The sequence below is a fragment of the Oncorhynchus gorbuscha genome, linkage group LG15 (genome assembly GCF_021184085.1).
Source record: "Oncorhynchus gorbuscha isolate QuinsamMale2020 ecotype Even-year linkage group LG15, OgorEven_v1.0, whole genome shotgun sequence".
In the NCBI taxonomy this organism is placed as follows: Eukaryota; Metazoa; Chordata; class Actinopteri; order Salmoniformes; family Salmonidae; genus Oncorhynchus; species Oncorhynchus gorbuscha.
Genome location: NC_060187.1, coordinates 46,411,739 through 46,429,494, shown reverse-complemented (window position 1 = coordinate 46,429,494; position 17,756 = coordinate 46,411,739). Strand labels below are relative to the sequence as shown.

Below are 17,756 nucleotides of genomic sequence, written 5' to 3'. Positions count from 1 at the left end.
ACTTTCGACAGATGAACAGCCTCATCCACAAGAATCCCTCTGGTGTCCATTCATTATCCATCCATAGATAAAATCTCATTTCACATTCATCTCGTTTCATCATATTGAGTATGAGAGCGAGTTCCCTTCATGGAAATAACCCATTAAAATAACGGATTCAATAAAGACTTTTTCAACTCAGCGAAAGCACACCGCAGTGGAACAGGTCTTGTCCCTTTTTAATTAACTCTTAGAATCCTTCTCCCAGTTTCCCATGAGAACACAGGTAGAAGAGAGCAGTGTCAGAGCAGTGAGGCGACAAACCAGATCGGCATCCCAAATGGCACCCTATTCCAAACATAGTGTTCTCCTTTTGACCGGAGTAGTGCACTATATAGGGACTAGGGCTCCATTTGTGTCACACACACCAGGATAGATCTCCAAGGGACCCTCCCAACAAAGACAAGTGTTACAGACAGATAACAAAATAAAACATCTTTATGGCTGGAGATAACGAGACCGACAGGGCTGGAGAGAAATCAATTAACGGCCTCCTCCCTCCCTCTGTGTGTGGTTGATGGTGGGCTGGATGGGATGGGCCATAGGGGAGTTGTGCTGGCCCCAGAGAACAGAGCAGAGGGCTGGTTCTCAGCCGGTAACGGGACAGTGGGGAGAACCGCTGCTACTGGCTCCCAGGGCTGCTATCTGGCCACACATCCCAGCCTGCCTACTCCCCTGAGGTGTGTCTGTATGTATGTGTATGTGAGAGAGAGAGAGAGGCGGGAGGCTGATAATGAGGGGGTGGGGATGAGTGAAAAGGGACCTGCTAATTTGGCTGGTGCTGAGGTTGGGACAAAGCCTGCTGTTGATGCACTGTATAGACAGGCGGACAGAGAGACAGACAGATAGACTAACGGATGGACGGACACAAACACACACACACAAAGAGATGCTCATCATGTGTCCCTGGAGTCCAGAGGGGGTGTGTCCCCTGTCCTTCCAACACCTCTCCCTCTCTGCTCTACTAATCAACCATCTTTCATTTCCACTTTCTCCCATTCTCTCTCATGCCTAAAATAACAACATGCACCTACAGTATGCGAAGCCCACCGCACTAACTTGACCCACGCCAGCTATTGTAGCTGCTGAATACTGAAAATACAAAGCACCATTCTTCCGAATGGTCACTTTTTGCATAATGTCGGTTCAGCATTTGTCAAGATCTCCTTAGCCTTTTGAATATAGTTTTATACTTAGAAAGTATCCTTATATACAGATGTAAATAATGTTAGAATGAATAGTTAAGCCTCAATTTAGGCTATTACACGTTTATCTTGGAACACTGTCAAACGTTAACTCCGTAGTAGGCAAAACAGAGCTCAATAGATTACTTTTTAAACCAGACGTCCAGTGACATATTAGACGTTTGGTCACGAGACTGATTGAACACTCACTCACCAAACCAAAGTCCTTCAGAGATTACTGTATATTCTCTAGGTTTCCATGCGTTTTCACCACACAGCTGTTGTATTTCCTGGTCACTATAGTGGAAAATCAACTGTATCAAGGGTACAGGATTATTCTCTTTTCACCATTTGATATGTCTACTGAATAAGTTAATGGATGGCCAACAAATGTCAATATCTTCCCAAAACGATCAAATAAAAGAAGTTATCGCCATTATTATTGAATGACCAGATGTTTTGTTTAAGCAAGTTTGGGTAAATCATTCACTGACGACAGAACCAGGATGTGTGTGCTCTACATTCCAAAAACAATCCTAAACCTTTGAGAACACACATACATTTTGAAGAGCTGCTCGCAAGCCTATTTTGTGATCCTAAAACTTAATTTGGGGATTTTCAGTGAGACTCAACAATGGGTAGAGCGACAACAGGAATTCTTTGGTTGATGCTAACTCTGGGAGTCGTCACAGCTCAAATAGGTAAGAACTCAAACTCATGGTTATTTTGAAGTTAATAGTACCCTATAAAGAAAATAGCTGCCTGTATGTGACTCTGCATGCTGGTCCAATTCACTGTTGATAATAGGATGGGAAGGATAGGAAGTCATTTCATTCCCTAACAGTGGGCTTTTTTTTCAGTCTTGTATCGGTTTACTATGTACTCGTTCCCTCTTGTCAATTCCCAGTAAGCAAAATGGTGCAGTTTAAATACTGAATAAAATGTGAAAATACATCATTTCCGGACATTGAAAATACGTAATTTCCAGATGTTGGAAATGCATATATTTCAATCATTAATTCGATGGCCAAATTTCAACTCCACATTCCCAAAGAAGTAAGCGTTACAATTACAATAAGATTTTTCCAAGCCTATTAATACAGGAAAGAGGAGCCGGTTTAAGATTGCAACATATAATATTTATTATTTCTCCCGTCTGTCACATGCACTTACGTTAGCTTTTTGAAAACCTGGCAGCGATGATGTTCAAAGTTGTCCAGCACACAGAACAAACAGACCACTTCAACAACATTAGCATTCATAGTAACGGTTACAGTATTTATTCTTCTTGCGATGACTTCGATATGTAGTTGTTTATCTACCTTAGATGAATCCACTGACTAAGTCGCTCTGAGCGCCTGCTGAATGACCAACATGTAAATGTAAAAACAAACACTTACTAAACATGCTGGGTTTTATTCTAATGCGCTCTGCCTTCCAAACAAGTACACATTTGCAGCCATGTCACCCGTGATACAAGTCAGTATTCGACGTCCATCCATGTCGGATGACGTCGGGAAATTACGTGGATACCGGCCACTAGGGGCAACAAAGGGCACTGTTACCTTCAAGTTGGTTTGGGTTTTTGCAAGGGTGTTGTTCATGGGGATGGGCATTTGCATCTGGTGCCAAAGGTCACATGTTTGAATCCAGCGATAGAAAGTTGCTTTTAAGATTGTTGTTTTAAGCCTATCCTAAACCTTGACCCTTACCTTAAACATTCAGAGTTAATGTCTAACCTTAAGATTTCAGAGTTAATGCCTAACCTTAAAAACACTTCAAAATGTGACGATTGAGAAACATGGATGAACTTGTAATTCTGATGTGAGACAAAGCTTGTTGCAAACTATTTTTCTTTACTATGTACTGTACACCGATGTGCTGTTCAAACTCGTGAAACATAGATGTCTATGTGATTGGTTCCGATTTGGCGCAGTCTTGAACAAATCTGAACCAATTATAGACATCTAAATTTGGGTCAAATCAAGGCCGGTCTGGATCGTACGTAATCTGAAACAATTAGACACGTCTACAGTGCATTCGGAAAGTATTCAGACCCCTTGAACTTTTCTAAATTTTGTTACGTTAGACTTATTCAAAAATGGATTTTAAAAAATCCTCATCTACACACATTATGACAAAGTAAAAAAAGGTTTTTAGACATTGCACATTTATTAAACAAACTGCGTAAGTATTCAGACCCTTTACTCAGTACTTTGTTGAAGCACCTTTGGCAGCGATTACAGACTCTTCTTGGGTATGATGCTACAAGCATGGCACAACTACATTTCTGGAGTTTCTCCCATTCTTCTCTGCAGATCCTCTCAAGCTCTGTCAGGTTGGATGGGGAGCATCGCTGCACATCTTTTTTTCAGGTCTCTCCAGAGATGCTCGATCGGGTTAAACTCCGGGCTCTGGCTGGGCTTCTCAAGGACGTTCAGAGATTTGTCCTGAAGCCACTCATGTGTTGCCTTGGTTGTGTGCTTAGGGTCATTGTCCTGTTGGAAGGTGAACCTTCGCCCCAGACGGAGGTCCCGAGGAGGTTTTCATCAGGGATCTTTCTGTACTTTGCTCTGTTCATCTTTCCCTTTATCCAAACTAGTCTCCCAGTCCCTGCAGCTGAAAAACATCCCCACAGCAAAATGCTGCAACCACCATGTTTCAACGTAGAGATGGTGCCAGGTTTCCTCCAGACGTGATGCTTAGCATTCTAGCCAAAGAGTTCAATCAGACCAAAGAATCTTGTTTCTCAAGGTCTGAGAGTCCTTTAGGTGCCTTTTGGCAAACTCCAAGCAGGCTGCCATGTGCCTTTTACTGAGGAGAGGCATCTGTCTGGCCACTCTACCATAAAGGCTTGATTGGTGGAGTGCTGCAGTGATGGTTGTGCTTCTGGAAGGTTCTCCCATCTCCACAGGGGAACTCTGGAGCTCTGTCAGAGTGACCATTGGGTTCTTGGTCACCTCCTTACATTTACATTTACATTTAAGTCATTTAGCAGACGCTCTTATCCAGAGCGACTTACAAATTGGTGCAAGCACCTTATGACATCCAGTGGGACAGTCACTTAACACCAAGGCCATTCTGTCCAGATTGCTCAGTTTGGCCAGTCGGCCAGCTCTAGGAAGAGACCTGGTGGTTCCAAACGTTTTCTATTTTGGTACCCTTGCCCAGATCTATGCCTCGACACTATCCTGTCTTGGAGCTCTACCGACAATTACTTGGACCTCGTGGCTTGGTATATGCTCTGGCATGCACTGTCAACTGTGGGACCTTATACAGAAGACAGCTGTGTGCCTTTCCAAAACATGTTCAATTAATTGAATTTACCACAGGTGGACTCCAATCAAGTTATAGAAACATCAAGGATGATCAATGCAAACAGGATGCACCGGAGCTCAACTTCAAGTCTCATAGTAAAGGGTCTGAATACTCACGTAAACAATGTATGTTTATTTTTAATATTGGCAAAAAAAACACAAAAAAAACTGTTTTTGCTTTTTCCATTATGGGTTATTGTACAAAATAAGTTTTAAAAATTGAGTGTAGATTGATGAGAATTATATTTATTTAATCCATTTTAGAATAAGTCTGTAACATATCAAATGGTGGAAAAAAAGAAGGGGTCTGAATAACTGAATGCAGTGTATGTTTGGGAAAGAAATAGACCGGTCCGAATCGCATCAACTGGGATGATAACTCAAGAGAATGAAAATTACATTACAGAGAATTAGAATGACATGTGATCGACATATTGCACCTGGCCTGGCCTAGATTGAATATAAGCACTTAAAAAAATGCTTTAAGTAAAGTGTAGGCAGGTCAGAAGTTTAACAACAAATCCCGATCCGTGCGCAAATATGGGGCAACACAGTCGGTTTTGGCTTAGATCTTTATCAACGTGTAAACTATATTTTGTCTCCATGTTTATTGAAAACAAATACAGTTGCACTATGAGCAAATTTTTGCCATGTTAGCATAGACATGATATCAGTCAAAACACCTCAAAACAGGAACTGGTATCAAAAACTAAATTAATCTCGCTGAAACGAGCCACCTACGATTCCCCACACCGCAGCTTCTTCTGATTGTTGATCGCTATCTGGCCATCCAGAATCACAACACATGGACTTCTGCCCCATTGATGCGTGCGTATCGTTTTCGTGACGTTGTCAGCTAACCCGTCTATGGCCTGACTCTTTAAAAGGTAAGGTGGATCGGACACTGCCCCAGTGGCTGACAGGCATCATAGCTGTGGGTGTGTTTCTCTTCCTCATCTTCGTGGCGTTTCTGGTCAACAAGGCCTGGTGTCAGGACTCAAGGTAAGCCTATAAATCGCTGTGACACCTGACCATCTCCAGTCCATACAGCTACAGTAGTAGGACAGTCAACACTATCATAGGCTGAGTCTGAAAACTAATAGGCATAAAATACTTGCTTCATCTGTCCTTTGTGCAATTTCCTCACCTCCCTCTCAAAGCACATCGGAGGAGAGGATTAAAGGTTACTCCCTCAGACATCCTCAAATGAGCGTTGGGAGCGAGGCAAGGAATCGAGGAAACAAGTTTGACGGAAGCAAGGATTTGACAGGCAACATTTTTAAACATACTGTAGCCAGACATGGTTTAAGTACACAGAGTATACCAAACATCATGATCGCCTTCCTAAAATTGAGTTGCACCCCCTCCTTTTAGCCTCAGAACAGCCTAAATTCGTCGGGTCATGGACTCAACAAGGTGTTGAAAGCGGTCCAGTGGGATGCTGGCCCATGTTGACTCCAATTGTTGTAACTTTATTTTATCAGGGAGTCATAGAGACCAAGTTCTCTTTTATAGATGAGCCCTGGATTACATAAATTACAGAAAATACACACATCAATATTAATACAATATGTAAGCAGAAAGCAAATAAAAAATAAATAAACCTGTATTAAGGTCCTCAATCAGCCTTCTGAATTCACCAGAACAAATACAAATGAATTACTTAAAAAAAAAAAATCACACAGTGATTTTCTGGATTTTTGTTTTAGATTCCATCTCTCACAGTTGAAGTGTACCTATGATAAAAAATTACAGACCTCTACATGCTTTGTAAGTAGGAAAACCTGCAAAACCTGCAAAATCGGCAGTGTATCAAATACTTGTTCTCCCCACTGTATATGAAAACATAGCTTTGTATCCACCTATGTGACATCGAAGAGGGCACACCAACTTTCTAGTATGCAGTGATGCATATGATGAGTACTAAAAAAGTTGCCCATAATAAAATGCAGTGCGCTATGATAAACTGCAGTTAACGGCTTTCATTAAGTGGCAGAACGTCGACTGACAAATGAACTAACTCATCAATATCCAGATTCACAAAAATGTACAAGCCGGGACATAATCAATGTGGACACCATCCAAAGTACAGATTTTATTTTGACGTGCTCTAGAGAACAACGTATACTTAGTTTTACATGCAATCAATACTAATTTCAGGTCAATAGAGTTTTTCTGTAATACAATGAAGGCAGACTAGTTCAGATAGAGCCTGGTCAACCGTGGGGGCAATAGACAACAGTATCATCAGCATACAAGTGCAGGTTACAGTTTATTTTACAGACAAGTCAATGTTAATGTAAATAGTAAAAAGTACAGGACCCAGAATCGACCCCTGCGGGACACCTTTTGTAATATGCAGGAAACCTGATCTAACACCACCAGTAGATACACATTGAGTTCTATCGGTCAAGTCATTTTTAAACCAGTTACATGCAGCCTGGTCCAGATCAATTGAGAAAAGCCTGAATTAGCAGTGAGTTATCAATGGTATCGAAAGCCTTTGACAGGCCAATGTAGAGCGAAGCACAATGTTGCCTTTTATCCATACAGTTAACCACATAATTTATAACTAGGGATGCAGCAGAGATTTTGCTATGACCTGGTTTAAAACTTGACTGATGTACATTTAGAATACATTCCAAAGATAAGACCTTGTCTGAGAATGAATCAAGGATTCTTACATGGGCTGCCTTCCAAACCTTGAGGCTAGTACCTGAAATAACTGTCTGGTTAAAAATATGGGTTAATAATTCAGCAATCGGTGGGCATGGAGCTGTAGCAAAAATGGATCAAGCATATCAGCTCTAGTGGATTTGTATTTTTTTACACATCAATCTTAAGGTATTGAGCGCTTAAAAGATAGTAAATTGTTGAAATGAAAACAAAGACTCACTAGAAGCTGATGAGTTAACCGTTGAGTCAGCTAGAAGCTGGCAGAGAGAAAAGCATTCGCTTGATTAATGTTGAGTGAGCTGAGATTTTGCCAAGGTCCCTGGACAACCGCGTGAGAGCAGAGCAGACTGAGCATTTGACAGAACTCTCGCAAGTCGCTGGATGCAAGGGGCTGAGACGGGAACTGGAAGAGCAGTACTGGCAGAGCTCAGTCCACCCGGATGAAGCTCCCGCCAAAGGAGTGGAGCTGCTGCAGGGGATCGGAGTGGCTGCCAATGCTCCATTCTGGGTGTGCACAGGAGGCCTTGGTGTGGCTCCTGTTGCAGGGTTGGGGCTGCCACGGGGGGCATGAGTGTCCCAACCAAAACTAGCATGGGATAGAGGTTGTGGGGGGAATTGAGGATAGTGGTGTTGAGGGCAATGTGGCTGGCAAAGCTTCAAACTCTCAGCATGAGGGCTGATGTGAATGATACATGGTGTGGACTGCATCATTGTGATGCACTACCCTCAACAGTGTTTTGCCAGACCCTATGGTAGTAGTCAGTGGTGTGTAGAGCTGGGTTAAGTTGAGTTGGGCCTGGTCTGGTAGAGCTGGGATGGGTCAGGTCTTGTTGATTTGTGCTGAGACGGGCCTGATCTGGTTGAGCTGTGCTGAGACGGGACTGGTCTGGTTGAGCTGTGTTGTAGAGTGGATGGTGGTGGCTGAGAAATTCCTGCCTCAGCTCAGGTAGCTCCTTCTGCAGGTCGTGTACATGGCTGATGTTGACTGTGCTGGACAGTTCCTCTAAGTCTGTGCACTTCCATCCTGACAAGCCTGGTTGTACTCAACATTATTCATTGCCCACCGCAGCTCCTGGATCTCCTCCCTACGCCGGCGCACCAGGCTGATCTCCTCCCCACGCCGGCGCACCAGGCTGATCTCCTCCCTACGCCGGCGCACCAGGCTGATCTCCTCCCTACGCCGGCGCACCAGGCTGATCTCCCCCCTACGCCGGCGCACAAGGCTGATCTCCTCCCTACGCCGGCGCACCAGGCTGATCTCCTCCCTACGCCGGCGCACCAGGCTGATCTCCTCCCTACGCCGGCGCACCAGGCTGATCTCATCCCTACGCCGGCGCACCAGGCCGATCTCCTCCCTACGCCGGCGCACCAGGCCGATCTCCTCCCTACGCCGGCGCACCAGGCCGATCTCATCCCTACGCCGGCGCACCAGGCCGATCTCATCCCTACGCCGACGCACCAGGCCGATCTCCTCCCTACGCCGGCGCACCAAGCTGAGCTCCTCCCTATGATGGTGCACCAGGCTGATCTCTAGAAGATGCTGTGGTACTGCAGGTGTCCCGTGTGAGAGGCATGCTCAGGCCTGTGTCTGCTGCAGGCGAGGGAGGAAGAGGAATACTGGGGACAACTTACTAGGGTACAGACGAAGAGGAGGCTGTTGTAGGTAGTGACAGTGGAGAAGGTTTTAAGAGGTTTTATTTGGTCAAAGTAGCGTACAAATTGATCCAGATTGGCCTCCGAACCTTGAGCCATCACAGTGCCGTTATTATGAATATTAATGTTAAATTTGGGTGTGGAATCAAATGTACAGTTGCCTCGTTCTTCTGTTTTCTGACATTTTAAGTTCATTGTTGGTCTTGTGGAGAGCTGTGTGCCAAGCATTAGGATGATCCGTGTAGAACAGGTCTCCTTCCATTTCCATGTTCACTTTTAGGATGAAGTCTGCCCTCAGTCTCTGGGGAGTCTCTTAGCAATTTATTTTTGAATACATTTGTTCCTGACTCACTTGTAACATTTTCAGGATACGAGAAGGTATCTGAAACACTGCCAAGAGAATGCATCCGCCGTCACGGTGACCTCTTTAAACAACTCACTCTGCTCTAAAATGATGTGCGTGAGCCTCTTGCTGAAAACACCGATTGAAATAATGCACCTATAGATAAATGCATTTTTCTATTAAATACATTACACCTAAATTAAGACTCAGTGTTCAGAATTCTACCACCTCCTTTCCAAGTGCGATTTTGCTTGCTTGTTTATCTGAATGTTTGTTTACCTATCAAGGCCTGAACTATCCTCCAGAAATCATTCCTCTTCCTCCCTCGGTTGGTTTTGCATTTGTTTATCTATGTCCTAATTTTTGTCCCTGTTGGGTTTAAAGTCATCCTTTCCCATTCCTTTACTTCTTTAACCTGTCTCCTCCCCTTCATCTACACTGATTGAAGTGGATTTGAGAAGTGACAAAAAAAAAGAGAGACCATAGACTGACCAGGTGAAAGCTATGTCATGGAAAGAGCAGGTGTCCTTAATGTTTGGTATACTCTGTAATTCACACTAAAGATTTAGAGTATTGGGACGCAAGGTTTTGAGTTCTCTAGTAAGACTCTAGTTTTCCACCTGCACCGAACTATGAGATTGACAAGATGTTATAACTGAACGTAAGGCAGCATTTTAACGTTTACCATTCTCAATTGCATGAAGGCTGGAGACCAAAGAATGTGAGTGTGTGGAGACCACTGGCTATGCCAAGACCAGAGACAACTATAATACCAGTCTGGATACAGTCATGTAAGATGCTCAAACAATGTCACTTAAAACACTTATTTTCTGTAGTTTTGTAGTCTACATTTCTAAACGATACTTGGGACCTAAAGATACATAAATGTTGGTGTGTGTGCAATTACAGCAGGGGTTGTGTTCTAATAGGTGTGTGTGTGTCCCACAGGAACGGAGATGACGAGGGTGCATATGAGAACATGGCCCTTGAAAGTGTGGAGGACAAAGCCACTGCCATGTGACCGATAAGAACCCATACAAGACACCAATGTGTATGGGTTTGTCGTGGACACACACACGGGCCTCAAGTGTGATTCAACGCTTAATAGACCTGAAAAATAAAATGGCAAATTCCCATAACAATGGAAGCAACTGAAATATTTGCTATCAGTGTATGAATGAGACGTGGTGATACAAGGGAATAAATTCACTTCGAGATCAGAGGTAGGACATGGTGGAAATGATTGTGCTCCCCTTGTATTTAATAAAACATCATCAAACAATTAGTCAGAATTCACGAAATGCATCAGTGTATGACCACAGTCAGTAGGCTAAACACATTTTAAAAGATGAGACTTGCATTTGTGATCATAGACGATATATTTTTCTATAGATATACTGTGTAGCCACACGTCATTACAGCAGAGTTTGTCACACATCGATATATAGGAAGGGTGGATTGTTTCTTTGGATTTGAAAATGCGTTCCATCGATCAATGACGTGAAGAAAGACGTTGTCTGTGGCGCTACGGCTGAGTTCAACGGCAATATAGACGGAACTATTGGGCGTGACGGAATCATCATTAGTCCAACTTCTGACGAACACGAACATGTGTACAAACACACACAGCCTATAGCCGATTGACACGCATAGGACAAAGTCAGACAAAATCTAAACGTCTAGAGTAGATGGAGAGATCACAGCATGAGAAAGGAAAAGAAATAGGTAGCAGTGAGTTTAAAATGAATCTCTTTAAAGGGATTGGCATTAAGACTTATAGAAATAGGCTCTCACAGAAATAGGACTGGTGTATGATGAACACACACACACATAACAATCTACTCTAGCACATCAGCGACTCACGGCAGAGCAGGAGTCAGTCCCCTTAATAGGCCGACCTCCCCTAAATCCTAGGACCCCTAACAAGTATTTAGGACGCACACCAGATTGCACTTTTACTGAGACAGGCACGGCGCGAGAGTTAATATGCAGTGTTTTCCTTAGTGTTAACCGGGGTCATATTCATTATGGCACAACGTTGCTAAATGGTTTGCAATGGAAAACAAGTGTTTTTGTATTGGGCAAATTCAGGTAGTCCCTCCTTTTTTCAGTCTGCTTTCTCCCGTTTGGGACCTAATGAATACATCTGTGTGTGGGGGGGGGGCTGAAAGTGTCTTGGAGTTGTTGTCACTTCCTGTGAGCGTGGAGGGGTTGCAGCGACATGGGAAACAGACGACAGGCTCCAGCCGAGGGAGAAAGGATATCCTGTAATTGTCGGACGTGGTGAGCTCCTCTCGCAGCTGGACAGAACAGTGTGGAGCTACAGCCACACATGGTTTGTATTCATTAGTGCACACCGTGGCAAATTGTCTTGCTACGCAAAACAAAACGAGCATTTATTAAGTTCAGGGTGTCCCTTCCTGTTTCAGTCCATTTTCATTTGATGCCTAAGGAATGCACCCTTGATAGATGACGACAACGGCTCGCAACAAGAAACCGATTGCTTCTGATAGTGCCCCAAATGATAAAAAAACGTTGGTATAGATTGGTACATGTCTGAACAAAAGAATAGGCTTACGGTAACATGCATGCAGTACCATCCGCATGACACAAATAAAAACAATGACAAAGGCAGGTAAAACAGAGAGTAATGGCACTTCATTGAAATGCACGTGTCCAGTCCAACAAAGTTCAAATGATCCGGATTGGCTGGGAGGTGGATCGTCCAACTCAAAGCATCAATCAGAATGATCCTTCTCCCATTGCTCAGTTAAGACAAAGCCTGGTTCCAGTACTGTTTGGCATGACAATGACCATGGGAGTAGAGCACAAATATCTTGGCGCAGATTGGTAAGACATGGACGTAGTTTGACACCATTTCATAGGACCTTAAATAGGCTTACGGGGATACTACAGGGTCAGCGACAAAGGGAGGTAAAGATTCGGCTAACCTCCATACAAACCCACACGAGGGGAAAGCAAGCAGGCCCCGCAACAGATACAATGCCCGATTTAAGTCCTGAGATTTGCCTACATTATATTGTATCGCTAATAGCAACGTGTCTGCCGCAACAATGCTAACAAACGCATAAGTGTATATATTTTTCCTTGCTTTGCTAAACGGTCTCGGATTCAAAGGGGGGGGGGTTCAGATAATTTGGCAACACTGTGTACTAATAACCGGTCTCACATCTGCATACACAAGGCAAAACTCCTTCGTGACACGCACAAAAGCTTACAGCTCTTAGCAGGACTACACAACATACTGCAGAGTGATTAACCAGACAGCAGTTGATGGCCTTGATAACTGCGTTCGAATGGCTCCAGAGGGTGCTGTGTCATGCTATGAAGTGTTATAGAAGTACACGGCAGGTTACCAGTTATTTCAGCATAAACGCAATCGATTCATTTCGTTGACCACACTTATAGACTAGAGCAGGGTTATTCAACTCTGAGCCTACGAGGTCTGGAGCCTGCTGCTTTTCTGTTCTACCTGATCATTACATTTCACCCAGCTCCCAGGTCTAAATCAGACCCCTGATTAGAGGGCAACAATGCAAGAAAACACAGTGGAACTAGCTTCGAGGTCCAGAGTTGTGTTTGAGGGGACTAGACTGTTGAATGTACTACCTTTGCGTAAGAGTATGACACTACGAGTTTAAATCGTGTGCGGGCAATGAGGAATGAGAAGATGTGCGTCGACCTGACAGTGACTCACTAGCCTACTGTGTGTGGGTGTGTATATACAGTATGTGTGTGTCTAAATGACCTGTTCCAGTCTAGTGTGTCGCAGCCCCGTTCCCTGCCGAGACCATTCGCACATTAGCAGCAAATGAAGCTGACATCTCTAACAGCTATCCAGTGTCTCCCTATCAGGGAGATGCTAAGCTAACGCTAGGCTAACGTTGAAGAGACCTCAACCAACTGAACCTCTCATATTGTTCTACCAGTGTTCTATGTAGGAAGCACGGGTACGATCACACAAATAAAAGCTGAAATGGCAGAGAGACTGTAAAGCTTCCCTGTGATTCCTTGCTGTATAATATCCAAGCATTTTTGCCATTTTAAGAAGTGGTGTGTATCCAGTCAGCGCAGCGATCGGAGCACCCTCAAAGTGAGGCTCTTAAGATGGCACACAGGAAGTTAGGTGTCACTACTTCCTGCAGCCCCCCAGATTACAGTCCTCTTATTTCTCATGGTTCACTTGAGGGCACAGCTGAACGCGGTGCGGCACACATGTTCTCTACATCTCTACAGGGCAGGGCTCTCCTTGGCAGTGCCACCTAGTGACCGAATCCTTCCAGAAACAATGCCCCCTTTCTCGTTAATGGGCTGTTTATAAGGGTGAAGATGGGCATCAGATGTTGGCCAACTCAACGGAACAGAGTCTTTTTTTTTTTTTGCACGTTGGAAAGTTGAAACCAGTTCAACCCCATAATGGTTGCTTTGACAGTGGGGGTATAAGTGTGTGTGTGTGAGCTAGGAGAGGACTTCCAGAGTGACGGACCCCCTCTGTCTCTTCAGTATGGCCACGGCCAGTTCGTGGGTGGCCCCCTCCAGACTCTCTCCGTTTACTGACAGAATCTGGTCACCCCTCTTCAGACGCCCGTCCACCGCCGCTGCCCCCTGCAGGGAGAACAGGGGAGCACACAGAGTAAGTGGGGGGAAAAGGTGGTGGAAATAAGACAAATGTTTTTTGAAGCAACCTTATGATCCTTGGCACTGACATCCTTTTAACTACAAACAGACAATCATAATATCAGTAAAACATAGCAAATTCCCTGTTCATGCTACAAAACCAACTTCAGAAGAGGTTTTAAAGATGGGTTTGACTTAACATTCCATGGCGTACACTAAGGCATTGTTGGCAGAATAGATGGATGCAGTTCAATGCATGATTAATGTAATTCACCAATACATTTCTTGTTTGTCAAATATTACTATCCGGTTGAACATCACAGCTGGCCTGGTACATTGTTTACTGCCTCCAACTATTCGGGACGCACCGTTTCAGTTTCAATAATTCAACATTAAGGACAAAAACGGACGAATGTAACCAAGGCTGGGAAAGTCAACACAATGAAACTAGCAACGGCAATGATCACAAGCCAGTCATAACGTGGCTAATAGGCTAGCATATCTATTATATACATAGCTATTTATTTAGCAAGCCTAACGTAATCTAGCTAGTTAGCTGCTGGGAGGATGTCATATCATTGGAGGAACGGGTGAGTGAGTGACAGGTTTTTGTAAAAAAATACATTTAAATCACATTGTTTTTCGGTGACTACAGCTAGTGATGCAAGGTTTCATTTGGTTAGCTACCAAGAAATGTGAACCCCTTTGCTCGCTAGTGTAACGGATGTGAAACGGCTAGCTTAGTTAGCGGTGTGCGCTAAATAGCGTTTCAATCCGTTCCGTCACTTGCTCTGAGACCTTGAAGTAGTAGTTCCCCTTGCTCTGCAAGGGCCACGGCTTTTGTGGAGCGATGGGTAACGATGCTTCCGAGGGTGACTGTTGTCGTTGTGTGCAGAAGGTCCCCGGTTCGCGCCCGGGTATGGGCGAGGGGACGGTTTAAAATTATACTGTTACACTAGCTATGCTGAACTTGAACGACTTATCCAAGTTAGAGTGAATTTACAAACGCAAAAATATGCTGTCTATCGACTCTAATTTCAGAGCACTCTCATTGGAGTGTGCCAGATCGCAGAATATCTGATGAATTTACGAATGCGCAACACCACGCGGAATATGACTGGTGTCAGTAAACGGTGGAGAATTTTTTTTACCAGCATTCGTTAGTCACTAACGCTCTAGATAACATGTAAACCGCCTAACCAGCTCTGCTAGGGCGAGTAAAATGGTCAGAGTTCTCTCATTCGTGTCTGGAAGTAACTAGCAAGCTAGTCAACTTCAGGTACTTAGCTTGGGTGCTTGACTGCCACTGTGAGGAACGCTCGGATCAAACCTACTCCCCAGCCAGAGCGTCCAGTGTCTCTGAACACTCAGAGAGTGAAAGACACTGAATTTACAAACAGACAATCTGACAACGCTCTGAATTTACGAACCACCCAGAGCCACTCTGACACAACGGAGGCAATTCAGGAGCACACCCGTAGTTCTCAATCAAATGTATTTGACTTCGATCAAAATGGGCAGGCAAGCGCAGACAAGTTCCCATTCAGATGTCAAAATGTTTGAGAGGGTTAACTTAATGTTCCCTCGTTAGATGTTTAGCTCATCTCACTCTGGCAAAGCATTCGTTGTTGATGTGCATAACTGAGGGAGATGGGAGCCTACCTTTTCATGGTTGTTTGATCACCTCCGTGGTATTTACATATTGGCAGAAATCCATTCAGGTGTATTTCGTGGCTTTCGGCAAACGCATTCTAATGATCTAAAGTCCTGCTGTTACTACTGTAAATGTAAATAAATGATGGCAGGTCCGTGTGGCGAACGGCTAATTTGCATTAAGGCCAACTGTAGCTCTGATTGGCTATGGCGCACTGGTCCTGGACATGACAGATGTTTTTATTAAGTTTGATTTACTGCAGTGTCTATTAATTGTCCAAATGCACGGCTGCATTCCCACTATATTGCGATAGTAAGGCATTTGTGAAAATTCTATATGCCATTCCCAAACATTCTATGAATGTATGAAAACGTGAAAATGACCATATAAGTACTCGCTTCTCAGTGGTTTAATAAGATTTCATGTTGCTAAAAACGCTGAGCAGTTCTACTTGGACTTCCTATTTTAGAAGTAATTACTGATCTGTTTTTGAATGCGTTATTGTGTGGATGTGTTTAAGTATACTTGTGGGGACTAGATTAATCCACAAGAATAGTAAAAGAAAAATGTTTTGACCAACTAAAGACATTTTTAGTCTTTCGTTTCTAATTCTAGGGGGTTTAGAGTTAGAATTAGGGTTTAGGAGCTAGTTATTTTTAGGGTTAGTTTAGGGTTAAGGTTAGGTTTTGGGGTTAAGGTTAGGAAAAATAGGATTTTGAATGGGATTGAATTGTGTGTGTCCCCACAAGATTAGTTAGTATTATATGTTTGTGTGTAAATGTGTGTGTGTATGTGGTGAAGGAGCAACTGCTGCCATCTGGTGTCCCAAAGGGGAACTAAAAACACACTCTGCCCTATGGCAAGCGAAGCCACATTACCCTGCAGGCACGTGTGATGGTGCAAAGTGGAGTTAGTTACCTTGCTGAAGACAGTCTTGATGTAGATGGGCAGGTCTCCATGAGGGCTTCCGAAGCCCCCTACAATGCTGAAGCCCAGGCCGTCAGAACCCTTCTCAAGAGAGATATTCTTGGGCTTGGGGGACCTGCAGAGACATGGAGGAACCAGAGGTTTAGGATTAGGAGGCACTGGGCTTCTTATTAAACAGGTCAAGGATCAGCTTTACCATTACCTAATCTTAACCATAAGGGGAGAAAACACTAAACTGACCCCAAATCAGTATCTAGGAGTAAATTTATCCTACTTGCTCAAACAATGTGCCGCATTATTTTTACTATTCTTTTAATTGAATGTCTTTAATTTTGTGTCATTATACAGCTCTAGGGTCAGCATACCCTCCCCTAGTCCAAACCTTAACCACTAGGGGAGAATGCAAAAATGACCTTAGATCAGTGTCTAGGAGCAACTTAGTCCTACTCACTCTGGCTCCCCTGGCTGTGTGTCTGGGCTGTTGGGAAGGCTGGTGCTAGTGGACATACTCTCCACCTGACTGGCTATGGCACTGATGTTGGTGTCAGCGATCACCTGCAACACACACAAATTAGTATGCACAAATGACATTAGAATTCACAGGGTATAATCTGTGTGAGCTTGTGTGTGGGTGTGTGCGTTATAGACGAGGATGAGTCACAGGGTACATGTGATGTGGGTTTCAAATGGAATTCATTTAAAAAAAATTATGTACCACAGATATGGCTCCTGGTTCAAAGTCTTGGTTCAATGTCAGAGAGAGCCACACAAAGCATAATGTGGTTATCATTGATCATTTTCCCCTTTCCCCCTCTCTCACTCACTCTCCAACTTTGGCAAGGAAAACAGCTTCGTTAGGTTTTAGTCCTCTCGTTTAACGAGATAGTCAGCCAGCCAACTACGGCGGACGGCAACGTTCAGTCAGCATTCGTTCATTTCCATATTTAAATCAAGCGGGAGGCAATTAAAAATATGAAAAACAACAACAAACAAAGGCTAATTAACGGAAGACTTGTTGGCTGTGCGAAGGAACATTAGTGGAACGCACCCCAGCCGTCGCCTGCACTAATCTTACTGATACCTTCTTTCTGGAGAAAGAGGGAGAGAGAAAGGGGAAAGAGTGAGAAAGAGAGAGAGAAAGTGAGCGGGAGAGAGAGAGAGAAAGGAGTGAAAGCATGCGGGAGAGAGAGAGAAAGTGAGCGGGAGAGAGAGAGAGAGAGAGAGAGAGAGAGAGAGAGAGAGAAAGTGAGCGGGAGAGAAAGAGAGAGAAAGTGAGCGGGAGAGAGAGAGAGAGAAAGTGAGCGGGAGAGAGAGAGAGAAAGTGA

General features: G+C 43.9%; 1 protein-coding gene across 1 annotated transcript; it reads left to right on the top strand.

The window, feature by feature from the left end:
* Positions 1–1,733: 1,733 nt before the first annotated feature.
* On the top strand, positions 1,734–10,508 carry LOC123997393 (PDZK1-interacting protein 1-like). Its single transcript, XM_046301570.1, has 4 exons — positions 1,734–1,924; positions 5,428–5,542; positions 9,917–10,003; positions 10,161–10,508. Exons 1-4 carry the CDS (start codon positions 1,858–1,860, stop codon positions 10,231–10,233), a joined length of 342 nt encoding a protein of 113 aa, XP_046157526.1. The 5' UTR covers positions 1,734–1,857; the 3' UTR covers positions 10,234–10,508.
* The last annotated feature ends 7,248 nt before the right edge of the window (positions 10,509–17,756 follow it).

Excerpts from the sequence above, each read along its gene's own strand:
- LOC123997393 (XM_046301570.1), top strand. The coding sequence starts at position 1,858 with ATGGGTAGAGCGACAACAGGAATTCTTTGGTTGATGCTAACTCTGGGA. Across the intron at positions 5,543-9,916 it reads GCCTGGTGTCAGGACTCAAG|GCTGGAGACCAAAGAATGTG; the intron begins GTAAGCCTATAA and ends AATTGCATGAAG. Across the intron at positions 10,004-10,160 it reads ACCAGTCTGGATACAGTCAT|GAACGGAGATGACGAGGGTG; the intron begins GTAAGATGCTCA and ends TGTGTCCCACAG.